The sequence below is a fragment of the Myotis nattereri genome (genome assembly GCF_964212035.1).
Source record: "Myotis nattereri genome assembly, chromosome: 5".
Lineage (NCBI taxonomy): Eukaryota > Metazoa > Chordata > Mammalia > Chiroptera > Vespertilionidae > Myotis > Myotis nattereri.
Genome location: NC_138080.1, coordinates 107,706,136 through 107,724,866, shown reverse-complemented (window position 1 = coordinate 107,724,866; position 18,731 = coordinate 107,706,136). Strand labels below are relative to the sequence as shown.

At 48.9% G+C, this 18,731-nt stretch overlaps 1 protein-coding gene across 1 annotated transcript; it reads left to right on the top strand.

Moving 5' to 3' along the window:
• The first annotated feature begins 233 nt into the window (after nucleotides 1-233).
• Nucleotides 234-12,183, top strand: SMIM10L3 (small integral membrane protein 10 like 3). The gene is made up of 2 exons (XM_081092970.1): nucleotides 234-553; nucleotides 10,481-12,183. The coding sequence occupies exons 1-2, from the start codon at nucleotides 368-370 to the stop codon at nucleotides 10,499-10,501; spliced, it is 207 nt and encodes a 68-aa protein (XP_080949096.1). The 5' UTR covers nucleotides 234-367; the 3' UTR covers nucleotides 10,502-12,183.
• The last annotated feature ends 6,548 nt before the right edge of the window (nucleotides 12,184-18,731 follow it).

Below are 18,731 nucleotides of genomic sequence, written 5' to 3'. Positions count from 1 at the left end.
CGCGCATGCGCGTCTCACCTGCGGGAAGGTGACCGGGGGCGGGGCCGGGGGCGGGGCCGTGGCGCGCAGGCGCGGCAGGGCATTGTGACGTCAGGCGGGGCGGCCGGGCCCGGAGCGGGCGGCGTCTCCCGGTGGCGCTTCCCACAGGGTGACGCGCGGACTCCCCTCCCCGCGGCCCGCCCGCCGGCCGCCTCGCCGCCGCCTCCCTCGCTCCCTCAGCGCGCCGAGCGCGGGCCAGCGGCCGGGGCGGAGGCCCGGGGGCGACGCGGGGCCTGTTCGAGGGCGGGCGGCGGGCTTCCGAGCGCCAGGCGGCTCGGGTTCGCGGCCGGGCAGTGCGCGGCGGGCCGGCGGCGGGCGCGGGGTCTATATGGCGGCGGCTCTGTCGGGCCTGGCTGTCCGCCTCTCGCGCTCGGCCGCCGCCCGCTCCTATGGGGTCTTCTGCAAGGGGCTGACCCGCACGCTGCTCATCTTCTTCGACCTGGCCTGGCGGCTGCGCATCAACTTCCCCTACCTCTACATCGTGGCTTCCATGATGCTCAACGTCCGCCTGCAGGTGGGTGCGCCGCGCCCGCCGGCCCCTCGCCCCCGACCCTCCCCACGCGCCGGTCCGCCCCCTCGCCCGGGGCGACGGAGATGCCGTCGCGGCTGCGGGTCTGCAGGCGGCGGAGTGCGTGCCTAGCGCCGTGCATTTCTCCTGCCACCCGCGGGAGGAAGCCCCGCTGCGGGCATTGTTGTCCCCGTTCTGCAAACGGGCGGGGGGCGGGTGCGGGCGGGCGGGGGCGGGGGCTGGAGCGCTGGCCTCGGCTAAGGGCCTGCTGCCGCGGCGCGGGCCCGCGGAGAGGTGGGGGGGCGGGGGAAGAGGCCCAGAAATCAGGATTTTAAAAACGATTCCCAGGTGATTCTAATGTGCAGCCAAGGTTGGGAACCACAGTTCTAGTGGGAGGAGAAGTCGTCAGATGGAGAATTACTCCTTTCTAAGTGTGTTGTCATACGTGACTGTAAAAGAAAATCGGTACATGATGTTGAGAATCAGTTTTGTACCATTAAAAAAGTCACCTTTCTCTCCTGTGCCCGTATGTTTATGACCACCTGCCTAGTCCGGGCCGCCGTGGCCACTCACCTGGACGATCACTCCGCCTCCCATCTGTGTTCCTCCAGGTGGAAGGTCATGTCATTCTTCACAGAAAAAAACAAAAACAACCCACACAGAACTTTGCATTGCACACAGAATGCAGGTCTGACTTAGCTTCCTCTTTCTAGAGGATCACCTAGCTTGTTTCTTGCTTACTGTTCTTTTTCACACTTTCCCATCTACCGTCTACCATCTGGCTGCACCAAGCCCGCACCGGCCCCAGGACATTGGCAGTTTTTCGCCACCTCGAGTGCTCTTTCCCGGCTTTTTGAGTGCTGGTACCTTTTCCCTCTTCAGTTCTCGTCTCAGAGAGGACCTTTGTGATCACCAACCCTGTTGATGGGATCTTGCACCTGCGCTCTTCATTGCAAGAGCGCTGCAGGCTTGTTTGTTTCAGATGCAATAAGGAATCCAAATCTCTCATTGTTTGTAGGGCAGGGAAATAATCAGCAAAGGTTATTCCAGTACACATTTCATAACTAGGAACCGACAGGCTAATGATTGAGGGTAAGTGCATTTCGAAGGAGGGAGATTGGCTCGGTTCCAGGGGTGTGGGCAGTCAGGAGAGCTCGGTGCACCAGCCCCCAAAGCCCATCGGAGGTCACTCAGGTAATAGTCCAGGTGCCGCACAGCTTTAGTGAATCGTGGGAGCTGAACGCTCTCCGAGTCCACCGTGGGCCTTTGTCGTCGGGTCAGGGGTGAGTGGGGGTGGGGGTGCACACGAGGTGGTGGCCAGGGACCTCGGGGAAGGGCTAAGAACAGCGTGGGGATTTTAGGGGTGATCTCGGCTTGATCAAGTGCAGCAGCAGCCATGTCACATACCGAGGGGGACGGTGGGAGTGGGGTGTCTCTTTTTGACTGTAATAGCTACATCTGCTACTTTAAATTCCCCTGCAGGTTCAGGGTTTCTGTTCATTTGCGGAAAATCACTAACGTACCTGAGGGTACTTGAGGGTTTAATTGTTCTGGCCTCTGCTAAAGGGAAGTGCAACAGGAAATAGAACCTGAGGAAAGGGGACAGCCCTGGCTCACCGCTTTCCTTTCACTCAGAACACAGCACCCGTCCTCCGTTCCCCGGGCGCTGGGATCTGTTTTGCAAGCAACAAGGAACAAAGGACTCCATTCCCCCATGTTCACGTAGAACCCCCAACTCATTTGGAGGGCAGCGGCACATTTTAAGGAGGTTGACATCTCTTTACTGTGAAAGATGATTAAACGAGAAAACAGTTGCAAAAGGTCTTATAAACCGGGAAGGGTGAAGATCTTGCAATACGGTGTGTAAGCAGCCTTAGTCTAGAGACATTAGCATCCTGCTTACTTGTACAGAATCTGAAATACATGGCAGTAAAAAAACTGAGAACTCATACGAACTACCAAGTGTAGTAAAGGCAAGGTAGGAAACTGTACTGAGAGCCTATGGTAATTGATCAGCCCTGCCAACACCTCAGGTATGTGGCCTGCAGGAAGAATCAAGTGTCTTAGCCTCAGCTCACCCAGATTCTTAAAACTACTACAAGAGAGGGAATAAAGAGGAACAGCTGGAGAGCAGAAGGCACGTGGAGGTTGATGATAGCTGTCAAACTGCATTGTCAAGTGTCCTTGTGCTCCGACGATGCCACCGTCAGCCGCCCTGCCCTGTGCTCACCAGGCCTGCGCCCCTTCCTTCGGCCCCTCCCTCTTCTCATTCTGTTTCTAACTGCTCCTCACTCATATCTTCTTTTTCTGAATGATTGTCTAAGTCCATAGCTCATGTGTTTCAGTGCTCACCTATCACTTGAAAACCACATTCATTCATTCCAGTCAGGAAAATAGTCCAGGAAGGCAGGTGAGGATGGGGAAGCAGTCAGAGGGAGCCTCTTTGATAAGATGGCATTTGAGCAAAACTTTGAAGGAGGTGAGGCTCTTAGCCTCAGAAATGTCAGGGTTAGAAGAGTACTGCGCTTTCACAGAGAAGGCCCTCTAGCTGGCGCAAGCCTCCTGTGTTCCGGAACAGTAGGCAGCTGGTCATTGAGGAAGAAGGTGGCAGGAACCCGCATCATGTTGCTCAGTGGTTTAGTGTCGACATATGAACGAGGAGGTCATAGTTCGAATCCCGGTCAGGGCACATGCCTGGGTTTCAGGTTCAATCCCCCGTAGGGGGGTGTGCAGGAGGCAGCTGATCAATGATGTCTCTAGCTCTCTCTTCCTCTCCCTTTCTCTCTGAAACCAATACAGATATGTTTTTTAAAAAAGTGGCAGGAGATTCAGACGGAAGTTTAGGGGAAGCTCACGTGGTGTCTTATAGGCATTGAAGGACTTTGGCTTCCACTCTGATGAAATGACCTGAGGACTGAACAACTTCAAAAATCAGTAAAGATCCCAAACCCTCGTCCCAGGGTCAGTTGCAGTCTGACATGAATTTTATTCTGTTGCTCGATTTCCATCAGGTTTCTAGAAGAGAACTGGGGGAAATTATAGACGATTAAGAAAACATTATAAAAGCTTAAAAGCTTTACAGAAGCTTAATCGACCAAGTCAAAAGCAGGAGCTCCGTTAAACATAGTTTGTCCTGGCTTTTGAGATAGTGAACAATTATATACTTTGGGATGATAAATACCAAACGTATAGGAAGCATAGAAATACTATGGAATCTTTTCTGTCAACTGAATGCTTTAAGCACAGTTCATAAACTGAAACACTTCCAACCTAGTAACATTTGAAAGAGGGCTACAGTGAACACCTGTATCCTTGACTCAAGCTTATTTATTTTTAAAAAATATTTTTATTGATTTCAGAGGAAGGAAGTGGGAGAGAGGGATAGAAACATCAATGATGAGAGAGAATCATTGATCGGCTGCCTCCTGCATGCCCCACACTGGGGATTGAGCCTGCAACCAGGCATGTGCCCTGACTGGGAATTGAACCCTGACCTCCTGGTTCATAGTAGACACTCAACCACTGAGCCACACCAGCTGCACGAGTTTGGGGTTTTTTAATTGATTTTAGAGAGAGAGAGAGAAACATGGATTTGTTGTTCCACTTATTTATGTATTCATTGGTCGATTATTGACCGGGGATCGAACCTACAACTTTGGTGTGCCGGGACAACACTAACCAACTGAGCTACCCGGTCAGGGCAGGTTTTGAAGTCTTACAAGCGCAGACAGATATTAGAGTGTATGAGTTAGATCAATATGTGCTTATGTTAAAACATCCACCATATGTAAAGAAAAGCACGTTTAGCACAGCCAGCGTGGTTCAGTGGTTGAGCGTCTACTTATGAACCAGGAGGTCACGGTTCAATTCCTGGTCAGGGCACATGCCTGGGTTGGGGGCTCAGTCCCTAGTGTGAGCCGTGCAGGCGGCAGCTGGTCAATGATTTTCTCTCATTATTGATGTTTCTATCTCTCTCCCTCTTCCTTCCTTTGTTAAATCAATAAAAAATATATACATACTTTTTAAAAAGCAAAACAAGTTTAAAGTGGGCCCTAACCTTATACCTTATATAAAAATTTACTCAAAATGCATTAAAGACCTAACGGTAAGAACCAAAACTGTAAAACTCTTCTGGAAGAAAACATAGGGGGAAAGCATGATACTGAATTTGGCAGTGATTTCTTGCCAAAAGCAGAGGCAACAACAAAAAAATTAGACTTCATCAAAATTAAAAATGTTTGTGCATCGAAGGACACTATCAAGAGAGTGAAAAAGACAACTCACAGATGGGAAAAAGTATTTGCAAACAATATATCTGATAAGAATTAACATCCAGGATATAGAAAGAACTCAGCTCAACAACAATGAAAACAATCCAATTCAAACACCGGCAAAGGATTTGAAAAGACAGTTGTCACTTTCCCTTCCCTAACCTGAGCTATTAATGGCTACAGATGGCCAGTTACCCACGAAAAGGCGGACACGTCCATGTCCTCATCCAGTGGTCACCTCTCTGTCCTCTGCCTTACAGATCCCCTCAGCAGCATCTGTCACTCCTCCCTAGCACTCGGGGTGGCCACAATCACTGCTGTTTATTGGATGCTCTGGGGTGCCGGTCAGAAAAGATGCGGGTGCTCTTTCACACACTGAGTCCTCCACGTTTGGAGGTAAGGGCGTGGCCCGGAGTCCCCAGCGGGGAGAGCCGGCCTCGGAGGTGTGAGCCGCGTACCTTTGGCACCAGGTGATAGAATGAGGAACGGGGTGTTGGCTCAGGAGGCTGCACAGCTGGCTCCTCGAGGGCCGGTGTGATGCTGAGTGTCTAGAGCGGCAGGAATCGGTGCTGCGGCGCTTCCTGTGGTCATGATTCAGCTTGCTGCAGACAGGACGGAGTCCTTCCTGCTTTGCCCCGAAGCTGGGAGCAGTTGGAGGAATCCGGTTCAGCCACACCCTGGTCTGATCATTTAGTCATGAGCTCAAGGGTGTTAAGGTGAATGAATGATGGTCACGCCTGAAAGCTGAGGAGGCGGGATGGTCTTGCTGTGTGTTTGCGCACCATCACAGGTGGGACCCTGCTCCGAGCCTGTTGTCACCGACCTGGCTGAGCAGCCCCTGTCGTGTGGCCGTGCCTCCTCCCAGGCCCCTTTGGGAGCAGCCTTGCCGGCTGGATTTCAGAAGTTTCGAGGCCAGGATATTTTTAGTATCCAGACCATCAGGTTCCTGAGGCCATTAATAGCTCAGGTCAGGGAAGGGAAGGTGACGGCAGTCCAAGAGGGCAGCAACTGCCTAAGTGGGTCAGCCTATTGTCACCAGCGGCCACTGCCTCTAGCTGGCAGGGATTTTTGTGGAAGGTGACTTCTCGTGGCTGCACCGAGGATCCAGGACACACCAGACGGTCTTGATTTCTGTGCGCCTCACCCGCTCCAGCTTCTGTGGCTCCATTTTCAACCTTTGCCATATATTTTGGGGGAGGAGGAGGGGGAGAGAACTAGTTCAGGAGTCTCCTCACAGTCCAGCACTTTATTTTCCTGAATCATACTGTCTTGAGCTTTAAAATAGACTCCTCCCTTCATTCTAGTGTCTCAGTTTTGGGGGATAAGTTTGTGTGCCATGATTTATGCTGCTTATGTTACTAGAGGCCTGGTGCACGAATTCGTGCACAGGTGGGGTCTCTAGGTCTGGCTGGCGATCAGGGCTGATCGGGGCTATAGGAGGTTGGCTGTGGGAGCTTACTGACCACCAGGGTGCAGCTCCTGCATTGAGCGTCTGCCTTCTGGTGGTCAGTGCACATCATAGCGACCGGTCGACTGGTCGTTAGGTTGCTTAGGCTTTTATATATATAGATAGGCGTAACACGGGAGTGAGAGATGATGGCATAGCTGGGGCCAAGGAGAGTTCATTACATGATCATGTGTGCTTTATTTGCTACAACATGATGTACCAACATATGTGTAATATAGTGAAATAAACACAAAAAAATGCTTTACAAATGACTTGTCTGGAAATTGTATGAAAGTTATTCGTGTCTCTCAAGATAGAAGTAGTGTGTGTAACAGCCTAATGTCAGAAGAGCTGGCTGGTGGAGGGCTCAAAGCCAAATGTCTTCACTGAGCTGAAGCTTTTGTTAATAGAATTAAGTGCATAGTTTATAACTGAACTTACTGAAGAACTAGAAGATCTAAAGCAAAAAATTTATTCTATCCTTATTAAATACATCATTACTTTATTGATTCAAGGAATGGTGCCTTATGTAAAACATTTTAACACAATTCTGGGAATATTTCATCTTCTGAACAGTACTAAGTCCTTGTACAAGGACATAATAGAAGTGGCTAGAAACTAATTTTCCTGGGAGTTGGCCCATATTAAATGACCTGCTTTTCTTAAGAATTTTTTAAACCTATATTAAAATGTATTAAAGGCATATTAGAGAATACTTCCATTTCAGGAAAACGTTCAGTCTTAGTGTATTTCAAATTAGTAAACTAAATGTAAGATTTGACATAATATACTTTGGAAGTTAATTTGAGAGAGTCTGTCAAGAGAAGTTAATTATATTTGACTTGATAAATTTTGAAAATATTGTTTTGAGTTGTAGACAGAATTCACACTTACAAGAATTGCACCTCCTGCCCTAGCCGGTTTGGCTCAGTGGATAGAGAGTCAGCTTACAAACTGAAGGGGCCCGGGTTTGATTCTGGTCAAGAGCACATGCTTGGGTTGTGGGCTTGATCCCCATAGGGGGCGTGCAGGAGGCAGCCAATCAATGATTCTCTCTCATCATGGATGTTTCTATCTCTGTCTCTCCCTTCCTCTCTGACATCAATAAAAATATATTTAAAACAATAAAAAGAATTGCACCTCTTGCCCTGGCTGGTGTTGCTCAGTGGTTGAGTGTCGTCCCATGCATTAAGAGGTCACCGGTCAGGGCACATGCCCTAATTTTGGGTTCGATCCCCAGTAGGAGGCATGCAGGAGTCAGCTGATCGATGGCGCTCTCTCCTTTTCCCTTCCTCTCTGAAATCAATAAAAATATATTAAAATAAAAAAGAATTGCACTGCCCTGACCGGTTTGGCTCAGTGGATAGAGCGTCGGCCTGCGGACTGAAGGGTCCCGGGTTCGATTCCGGTCAGGGGCATGTACCTGGGATGCGGGCACATTCCCATTGGGAGATGTGCAGGAGGCAGCTGATCGATGTTTCCCTCTCATCAATGTTTCTGGCTCTCTGTCCCTCTCCCTTCCTCTCTGTGAATAATCAATAAAATATTTAAAAAAAAAAAAAAAAAGAATTGCACTTCTTAAAAGTTCTCATCACAAGAACAAAAAAACCACACCTATAACTACAGTGATGTATGTTGATTATGGTGATCATTTTGCAATATATACAGATACAGAATGTTGTACACCTGAAGCTAATGAATGTTATGTCATTTATATCTCAACTTAAAAAAGATTGCACCTTACATTTGTATATTGCTTTATATTTTCCAGTTGTATATAGAGTAATGGTCACACTGCTAGCAGAAAGTTTTGTGCATGCCCCACAGATTTATATAGGGTGTCCCCAAGAAATGTATACACACACTTTGCATAATGTTAAAGGCAGTGCTTGTTAAAATATGTCTCATTTTCAAAATTGAGCTGTCAGCTGTTACAATGTGTTCCAAAAAATGTAAATACACTCTGGCTCCCATTAGTAATTCCAGTGGGTTAAATCTGAAAAGAAACATCAATTTAGGTGTGTATACTTTTTTGGGGAACACCCTATTTACATATACTATTTATAAACTATGTATTTTGCTCTACCAAAATATGGCATGTATTATAAAGCATAGGAAAAGTCGAAAGGGGGTGAGATGGAAATGAACTAGGCAGAGATGTTCTGATATAGTCTCACATGCTCCTTGAGGTGGGGTCACCCCATGACGGCTGGAAGGTTGTGTGTAGTTTTCGAGGTTTACCTGGAGCTCACTAAGCTGTGCAGGGAACACATGTGTGTAAAACCCCTCTTTTCGATCACTCAGTGCAGTTGGCGTCTCCCTCCCTGGTGGCCCTGGTCTGTATGGTCTTTAGGTCTCGGAGATCCTGGCCTTGTGCCCTCAGCATGACCATGTTCTGTCCATGTCCAATACTGCTTCCCAAGGCTGGCCTCAGAGTGCCATCCTCCAGCTCTGACATCTCTGAGATGAGGTCTTTATTTTATTACATATTTATTAGAGGCCTGGTGCACGAGATTTGTGCACTGGGGGGGGGGTTCCCCCCTCAGCCCGGCCTGTGCCCTCTCGCAGTCCAGGAGCCCTAAGGGGTTGTCCACTGATAGCTTAGGCCCGCCAAGGAGTCGGACATTCTTAGCGCTGCTGTGGAGGCACCACCAGCCTTGAGCCGGCTTCTGGCTGGGCAGTGCTCCCCCTGGGGGAGCGCACTAACCACCAGGGGGCAGGTCCTGCATTGAGCGTCTGCCCCCTGGTGGTCAGTGTATGTTATAATGACTGGTCATTCCACCGTTCGGTTGATTTGCATATTAGCCTTTTATTATATAGGATAGGATAGGATGTATGTAGTTATTTATTTATTTTTGTTAATCCTCACCCGAGGATATTTTTCCATTGATTTTTAGGGAGAGTGGAAGAGAGAGGGAAAGACAGAGAGAAACATTGACGTGAGAGAAACTCATTGATTGGTTGTCTCCTGCACGAGCCCTGACCAGGGCCTGTGCCAGGGAGGAGCTTGCAAACAAGTTACGTGCCCTTGACCGGAATCGAACCGGGACCCTTTGGTCCTTAGGCCGACACTCTATCCACTGGGCCACCCTGCTAGGGGAAGATGAGGTCTCTTAATCTAGGAGCTCAGCGAAGCCCCAGTCCAGGTCTCGGTGTGTCCCTATCTGAACGCCTCCCCACTCTCAGTTAATGGCCCCTCGTGACCCAGAATTGAAAGTCAGAAGAAACCTCTGGGTTATCTCATCCTCTTCTACGTCTGGTCAGCCACTACCTTGAAAGAAATGCTTTCTCTCCTCGTTGCTGTCACAGCCCTACGCCGTCGTTTTCCCTGCGCTGTTGGCATAGCCTCCCGATTGGCCTCAGGCGGTTCCTTTCCCGTCTGCCCACCGCGCTTCCGCCAGAGTCATTCATCTTAACCGCAGCCTAGCACGCGGCAGGGACCCTGTGTCTCCCCGCCCCTGCAGAGGCCGTCCAGGCTCCTGGTGCCAGTGGCTGTCCTTCCCGCTTGGCTCCCATCCTTAGCCTGTGCCTTCCGCTCCGGCCTCCACAAGAGGCTGTTTTCTTCTCACTGTGCTCTCCTTCCGTTTCTAAACCATTCGCACACGGAGGCAGCCTCACAGCCCAAAGAGGCTCCTGGTTCCCAGGGTTCGTTAGCTTCCTGCCTCGGTTGCTCCGTGCCCATAGCCGGCCCTTCTCACTGCAGCTGCTTCTCTCGCAGGGACAGCCTTATCTCTGAATTGGGTGCTTGTGGTGTTGCTTCTCGACTGTTCGCTCGTGGGCTTTGTCCGTGTCGCAGCAGTGGGAGGGCTTGGTCAACACCGGACCCAAAAGTAAAGTCACCTCCGCTCCTTGGAGTGGCTCGTCCCAGCGGAGCTCTGAGCGTCATCTCATTGGGGCCCTGCAGGGAAGGCCTTGGCGGCGCCACAGCCTCGTCCAGTTCCATCCTGGTACAGGGAGGGCACTTTATTAAACCAACACACACAACTGCTGCTGTGCAAAAACAAACCCAGGGTTATGTTTAAAGTGCCGTTCGGAAGCTATGTGAATGCAGTGCTGTTCTTCTCGTTGTAATCTTTCATTGGCAGGTTGTCGACCTGTTTTCCATCAAAGGCAGGGCTCCTGTACGAGAGGCCTTCCTGTTTGTTAGGAAATAGCTGTGTGTGACTCTCTGGACTCCTCGTCACTATGACACTTCAATGTGGTTGTCTGTTCCAGGTTCATATCGAGATCCATTGACGACCTTCCACCGACTGGCACAGGTGTGTCCTGGGGCCCCCGCCGCAGAAACGCAGCATGAGGGACGGGACAGGGACTCTGGGCACCTGCCTCGCGAAAGTGCCGCCTGGGGACTCGGCCAAGCGACCGTGTAGCCTTCCAACACAGGAGAGCCCTCGCCCACCAGGCGTCCCTTCCTGGGTGAAGCAGCCTGCGGGTGATGTTCATGGAAATTTACAAAATGAGACATTATCATTGGAAATGAAAAGTGACCTGAGTGAGGCCTGGCTTCACAGTGGCACCAAAGTGCTTGCATATTTGAAAGAATCATTAAGAAGAAATTCGGCTTCCACGGCGGCTCGGGGCCAGACTGTGGATCTGTTCTTTGCTCCTGCGGAGGAGTGTTTTGCTGGGGTGTCCTGTGGTGTCGAGGCGGCCCTGGTCAGGGACTGGCTGGGAGGCGGGCCCAGGGCCACCAACAGCCACAGAGGCCAGTGCCGCAGAGGAGAGCCTGGGGGGGCAGGACTGCCATGCGGCTTGCGGTCAGGAACGGGCATCTCTGCGGGCGCACTGAGGGCTCTTCTGGAGGGGCGAGGCTCTGGCCGGCATTCGGTCCTGTCCACAGTGCGGCACGCGCTGCCCGAAGTACTCCCAGCGATGGCAGCATGTTTCCCGGGCACTCGGAGCCCCCACTGCCCGAGCAGACAGAGCGCACCCCGGACCTCCGCGGACCTGCGGCGGCGCCGGCACCTCAGCTGTGCAGGCTTCTGAAGCAGCAAAGCCATTATGCCGCGGTTAAGGTACAAGCTGCACAATAAAAATAGTGAGATTCCTTTACAAGTTGTCCTAGGATTTCTTTCCAGTCTGCCTGATGCGAACAGTGCAGCCGCGAGGTTCCTGCACTGGTTTCTGTGTCCTGACCAACTTCAGCGAGTGGGACTGAAACTTGTGGAAAGCTGGTGACGTGGAAGGACATTTCTGAGCGTGTTTTAAATTGTGCTTGAAAGCCGTTCAGGATCGGGAGACCGTTTCGGGGAGAACACGATCATTACCTGCATAAATGTCAGATTAGACCGTAAAGATGTAACATAAAGTCCCTTACACACCATCACCCATCCGAAGGGCTCCTGTCCCGGACGCTGTCTCCCGGGCTGGCTGACCATCTCCTGGAAGCGGGTGTTTGTGACGTCGGGCCCTCCACCTGCTCGAGGCCTTGCTGAGTTGATGATGTGCTGTTAGCATTGCTGCATTTTGTAGAATCATTTTGGTCGGGAGAAAAATTTGATTTCTTTTCTCGCCTTCCTTTCCTCCCACTTGACATGAAATTTTAATGGAGGCCCTACAGTGAAAGTTGCAACATCAAGCTCACCTTTAGAATAACCCTTTCTCACACCGGGAACCCTAGCAGCGTCACCTGAGACCAGGCAGAGAGGCACCTCGTGTTTGCCTGCGGCAGGCTTGCAGCTTCTAGGCGTGGAGGCGCCTCTTGGCTAAGGTTTCCCTGAGGTCGCTCCTGTTTTGTGGTGTGCTGATAACTTGGATAAAGGTCACTTGGGAGTGTCCATTTTTAAGGAGCCCCAAAGCCAGACAGTCGTTTCCGGGATGGTGGATGCATATATCAGTCTGTATTGTGTGCTAGATGCCATGCCATGTGCTGTTTTAGTGTTTTGGGAAAATGATAAATAAAATCTGTTCTTTAGCACAATAAGTGTCGTGTTTTATGTGTACAGTCTCGGCTCACCCTGTCTGTTCATTAATGCTGCCTTCCTAGTGCGTCCAAGTCTGTTAGCGCCGGGGCCAGACTGGAGGCCAGAGCAGAGCTCGGATAACCATGTGAAGCTCCTGGGACCTCAGCTCCCGGCCTCCGGGGATGGATGACATCTGCGCTGTGTGATCCTTGGGGTGGTGCTCCGAGTCCCAAAGTGAGAGTCCTCGTGAGGGAACAATCGCCAGCCGGTCCGAAAGAACAGCGTCTTATTGAGCAACTCAAGCCCTGCCCGGCGGACGCTCCGGTGAAATCACTGACGGGTGGGAAATGAGATGAGGACACATTTCAGTGTTTTAAAATGAGAGCTGTTTTGTCAAGCCTTTCTCCCCTCATCCTATTTTATTTTTTTTTAACTAAGTCTGCTCTGTTGGGATAGAACTTCCATGACTCCTTTTACTTCTTTTGGTTTATAAATTGCAAGTATATAACTTTTCAACTAATTGCAAAGAAAAACCAGGGACTTCCCATTTGGCTTCAAATGCTAAATGCATAAATTTGAAATGTTTTTCATGTAGTTATATTAGAATAAGGTGTGCTTTTTTTCTAAAAGCAATTTTGGGGGAAAGGTCACAGTAACTTTTTCTTCACATTAATTTCTTAGTACACGAATACTTTGCTGACATGTTTCCCTTTGGTGCTGTGTTGTGTCCAGTTCCTGCCTAGATGGAATGTTCTGGGTCAGTGAACATTTTTCTTTTTGAGGCAATTAGTACAGAAATAAGATATTTTGATAAATTGTTTCATGGTTGAGTTATAAAAGGAATCACTCATTTGAAATATTTCAGTTGTGTCGTTTTGGCAGTGAAAACCAAGGGAAGCTTGTTTAAGAAGTTCTTAAGTTTATATGCATTTTCTTTTCTGCTCTTAAGGATTAAACAGCACATTCATTTTAAATTTAGAAACAAAATCTTGGACTTAGTTACTTTCATTTGGAAATCATAATTTCTTTTTTAACGTTGGAAGGAGGGCTGACGTCTTGAAGCAATTATGAGGTTGCAGGCCTACAGAGAATAAAAAACTTAGCAACTCTTGCATTTAAATAGATCATTCTTATGACCATTGATTTTATAAATAGGAGCAGGATTCTGCTCCCTGCATCCAGGGGAGTGGCAGGGAGGGCTCATTGTCAAGTTAGCGTTCACATTTCCTGCTCCACTGTGAGATCAAGGTTTGGCAGTACATGGCTTTAAAGACATTTAAACAGCCCTGGCCAATTTGGCTCAGTGGATAGAGCGTCAGCCTTCGGACTGAAGGGCCCCAGATTCGATTCCACTCAAGGGCACATGCCGGGGTTGCAGGCTCAATCCCCAGTCGAAGGTGTGCAGGAGTCAGCCGATCAATGATTCTCTCTCATCATTGATATTTCTATTGCTCTCCCTCTCTCTTCCTCTCTGAAATCAATATGTAAAACGTTTTAACATTTTGAGTTTCTGTTAGAATCTGCATCTCCTTTTCCCCTTTTATTAGGGATTCTCAACAAGAACATCAACCAGACTCCCTTTGGTCCCATGTAAATATTGTGCACAGATGGTCCCTGGCTTAAGTGCTTCACTTACAATCTTTTGATTTTATGGTGTTTCGAAAGTAATAGGTGTTCGAATTTTGCATCTTTCTTTCTCTTTCTTCTTTCTTTCTTTTAACAGTTCTATTATTATTTTTAAGAAAATATCTTTTTATTGGTTTCAGAGAAGAAGGAAGAGGGAGAGAGTGATAGAAACATCGATGAGAGAGAATCATTTATCGGCTGCCTCCTGCATGCCCCCTACTGGGGATTGAGCCTGCAACCCCGGGCTTGTGCCTTGACCCAGAATCGAACCGAACCGAACCGAACCTCCTGATTCATAGGTCAACACTCAACTACTGAGTCACACTGGTCAGGCATATTTTGCATCTTGGATCTTTTCCTGGGTTAACATGCTACCTTACTCGCTCCTAAGGCTGGGCAGTGGCAGCAAGCGCAGCCCAGGGTCAGCCCCATGATCAGGAGTAAACAGCCGACACTCTACGGCGCAGCATTAGATGCATGTTTGACTTAAAATATTTTTAACTTTGGACACGTTTATGGAGGTCACCACATTTTATGTCCAGGAGCATCTGTGTTTGGGTTGAACATACTCTCTCCTTACTCCCTGCATTTGTCACACTGTCTAAACCCAGAAGATCATAATCACCCATTTTGTTTTCTGACATTCGCATCATTTAATATGGTGACTGTTATACCAAAAAGTGACACTGTTTTCCTGTCAGCTTGCTTTAGGGAGCAGTGAGTCTGTCTTTGGACCACAAAACTGGTAAAATACTTGGACTCGGCTTTCAGGCCTGACCTTGATGACGTGTGAGTTTTGCCCTTCGCTCCTCAGATGCTTAACAGATGGTGGCTTTGGGTTTAGAGTGTTGGGAGGAGGAAGGGGGACCGGAGAAGGGCATGAAAACGCCGACTTCAGTGTAGATGAGACTCCTTCAGGCCAAGGGACCCACCTGCCCAGGTGAGTACGAGACGGTAGGGCTCACATCCCATAGAGGCCCCTTCTTTCTCAGTGCAAATAGCGCACCGCCTTCTACACGCTCCCAATACTTGGACTTGGCTATTGGCGTGACCGAAGAAACCTGGTGTTTCTTTTAAAATCAGTTCCTCAGTACAGGCGTCTGTGGAGGTCACACTTGGTTGTGGAGCTATGGGAGATAAGCACCTTGTGTCTTACGTTGGCAGATAAGATGAAACGCATTGTGAGAAGGTGAAGTTCATTCGATGGCCTTTATTAACCTGTGCGAATGTCGGTGGGCCATCCTCGCCTCCCTCTGGAGGTGGGCAGCTGAAGCCAGCCCCCGTGGTTGGGACACTACTGCCTGGATGGTGTGTATTTAGTCACATTAGTAACGCAGGGTAACTTTTTATTTTACTTTATGATTTAAGAATATTTTCATTGATAACTCAATACATTTTTATTGATTTCAGAGAAGAAGGGAGAGGGAGAGAAACATCAATGATGAGAGAGAATCATTGATTGGCTGCCTCCTGCACACCTCTCACTGGGGGTCGAGTCCATAACCTGGGCATATGCCTTGACTGGGTATCGAACTGGTTCATAGGTCAATGCTCAACCACTGAGCCACGCTGGCGGGGCAATTCAGGGTAATTTTAACGTAGCTGCTTAATTTGGGGGAATAGGTGAGGCATGAAGCCAGCCCCATTAGCCTGTGCATGTGAGGTTCGCTTTGACCACAAGAGGGAGCCACGTGTTCACTTAGGGAGTGTCTTGCTTCAGGGAAAGCCTTTATGTTGTCTAGTTATTTATCCAAATAAGCATAAAGATGCGGGGGTTAGTTTAGTTGGTTTGTTAAGCTCAGTGACTGTGATATATCAAATCTTACAAGAGGCTAACTCTAACTCAGTACCCATAGGAGGTGCTTTAAAACAAGATGAATGTGTTAGGAAGCTCACGTGGCGGTTTTGTTTTTTATGTTGGAGAGTGACTTCCAGTCTGAAATCACATTTTCACACTGTCAAGCAGCTGACCCCCAGCGTCCCCTGCGGAAGGGTCTGGTCAGTCCTGACTCCGTTCAGGCCACAGGGACTCGTCCTGAGCCTGCACCCCACGCGTGAGCCCCATGGAGACCCGTGAAGGGAATTCTGCGAACGCGTCTGTGTTTCACTCCAGAAATCACAACCTGAGATTTCTTTGGTGTCCCGTCGTGAAATGTCTTAAAACGTCGGAATCTTAAACTACTGGAAACTGCTGTTGCCTTGCGATGTTAATGAACTACTGCTCTTTCTGGTACATTTTTGCAAAAGATCAGGGAATTAAAAAAAAAAAAAGATAACTTGTGAGAATAGGGTATGTATAAATAGCTCCTTAGCTATTTAATTTCTTGGAAATGTTCTGAGCACCACTTAAGACTTAACAGAAAGCCGGCTGTTAGGATAAGCTGCAGGCTTCCTTTGCTAGATGTTTCCGTTTTAGTCTCCTGGGGACCAACTGCTAGGCTGTCGCTCCGTCTCTCCTGCCTGATGTGGAAAAGCTGCTCAGACCTGGAGAGACGAGGGGCAGCCTCGCAGCTGGTCCCCAGGAGGCGAGCACGGGGTGGCACCGATGAGCTCTGCAAGGCCGGAGGCCTACCTTCCACGCCACACGAGGACGTCACTAGTCTCGGGCTGTGCCAGCCACTCCAGCCTCAGACTTTTCCATCCGTGGTCCAGAACTTAAAAAAAGAGAAGCCCTAGCCCCGTGGTCAGCAAACTGCGACTCGCAAGCCACATGTGGCTCTTTGGCCTCTTGAGTGTGGCTCTTCCTGAGCCTTAGGAGCACCCTAATAAAGTTAATAGCAATGTACCTATATAGTTTAAGTTTAAAAAATTTGGCTCTCAAAAGAAATTTCACTCGTTGTACTGTTGATATTTGGCTCTGTTGACTAATGAGTTTGCCAACCACTGCCCTAGCCGGTTGGCTTAGTGGATAGAGCAGCCGTGGGCAAACTACGGCCCGCGGGCTGGATCCGGCCAGCTTGAAATGAATAAAACAATTGAAAAAAAAGACCGCACCCTTTTATGTAATGATGTTTACTTTGAATTTATATTCGTTCACACAAACACTCCATCCATGCTTTTGTTCCGGCCCTCCGGTCCAGTTTAAGAACCCATTGTGGCACTCCAGTCAAAAAGTTTGCCCACCCCTGGGATAGAGTGTTGGCCTGCAGACTGAAGGGTCCTGAGTTCAATTCCAGTCCAGGACACAGGCCCGGGTTGTGGGCTTGACCCCCAGTAGGGTGTGTGCAGGAGGCAGCCAATCAATGATTCTTTCTCATCATTGATGTTTCTATTTCTCTCCCTCTCCCTTCCTCTCTGAAATCAATACAAATATATTTTAAAAAAAGAAAAGGAAAGAAGATGAGCCCAGCCGGCATGGCCCAGTGTTGAGCGTGGATCTATGAGCCAGGAGGTCACTGTTCAATTCCGGGTCAGGTTACATACCTGGGTTGCGGGCTCGACTCCCAGTGGAGGGCGTGCAGGAGGCAGCTGATCAATGATTATCTCTCATCATTGATGTTTCTATCTCTCCCTCTCCCTTTCTCTCTGAAATCAATAAAAATATATTTTTTTAAAAGAAAAAAGATGAATGGATCTAAAGTTATGAAAATTGTGCCTGAACATTTAGGCTCTAATCTCATGTGACTATTTACATTATTAATTGAAACACAATCAAACCTCGGTTCTCGGACATCTCTCACCTCCAACAGTTTGCTCCTCAACCCGACAACATGTCATGCTGATGCCTGTAAGTCACGCTTCTGTCAGGCGACAAACAAAGGAGAGAATTTTCGAGTAGGAGTCACTTTACCCCGTTAACGTCTCAGGAAATTGTGTTGTGAATATTTTCATGTGTTTTTTTGCTTTTGTTGCTTCTGATTATTATTAAACTTCCATTTTTTTTACTGTACGTTTCATTTCCTTTTTGTTAAATTTTCATTTACAATTTCATGTCCTTGTTTTTAAAATGTTAATTTATAGCTTAAATAGTACATGAGACATGTACTGTATATAAGAAAGGTTAAAACGGAATGATCTGGGGGAGCTGGAACAGATTAATTCAATTTACATGATTTCTAATGGGAAGAAATGATTCAGTTTCCGCACAGCCTTCCAGAACGAATTCAGTCAGAGGACCGAAGTCCCACGGTGAATAAAATGTACAATGTAGTCCCTCACTCACACTAGCCACCCTTCAGTGCTCCGTGACCCTGAGCAGCTGGTGCCGAACTAACTGGACAGGAGGCTGTTCCCATCACCGGGGAAGTGCCACTGGCCAGCCTGTGACGCTGTGACAGGGTCGCCTCCCCGGGACTTGCAGATCTTTATTATATCAAGAGAACGTGATATTTTTGCTTTTAACCCCCCTTTTCACAGAAGACAAAACACCATTCTCTTGAAGTGGGGAAAAAAGATCACGAGTTCCCACATGATTCTCTGGAAGCTTTTGCTGGACAAAAAGGAATTGTCTTAGTCTCGCTTTTTATCTTATTCATGAGCGTATCAGCCAGGGTTCTCCGGAGAACAGGGCCGATAGGACCTGCCGACATAAATGAGGACGTTTACTGTGGAATTGGCTGGTGCTGGGGAGCGGCTGGCATAGGCCGGGATACGCCAGCCGAGAGCGGGCATAGCCCGTGGCCCACCTGTGTGCCCTCAGGCCTCAGTGGGACGGGATGGTGCCCGCCCACTTTGGTTTGGGCAGCTCTTTGGAACGCTCACCTCTCCCATCTCGCCCTCACAGACATACCCAGAAATAGTGTTTTACCAGCTGCCTGGGGGGCCCTTAGCCCAGCCGAGCCGACACAAGATTAACCACGACAGGGAGGCATTCCGTCGTTCTCGGGGCGATGGGAAGGCCTAGCACAGGCCAGGCACACGGGAGGCCTTTCCTGAGAGAGAGGCACCCTCTCACTCTCTTCATTTTATGTGAGTTTGTGTATTTTAAAATATATTTT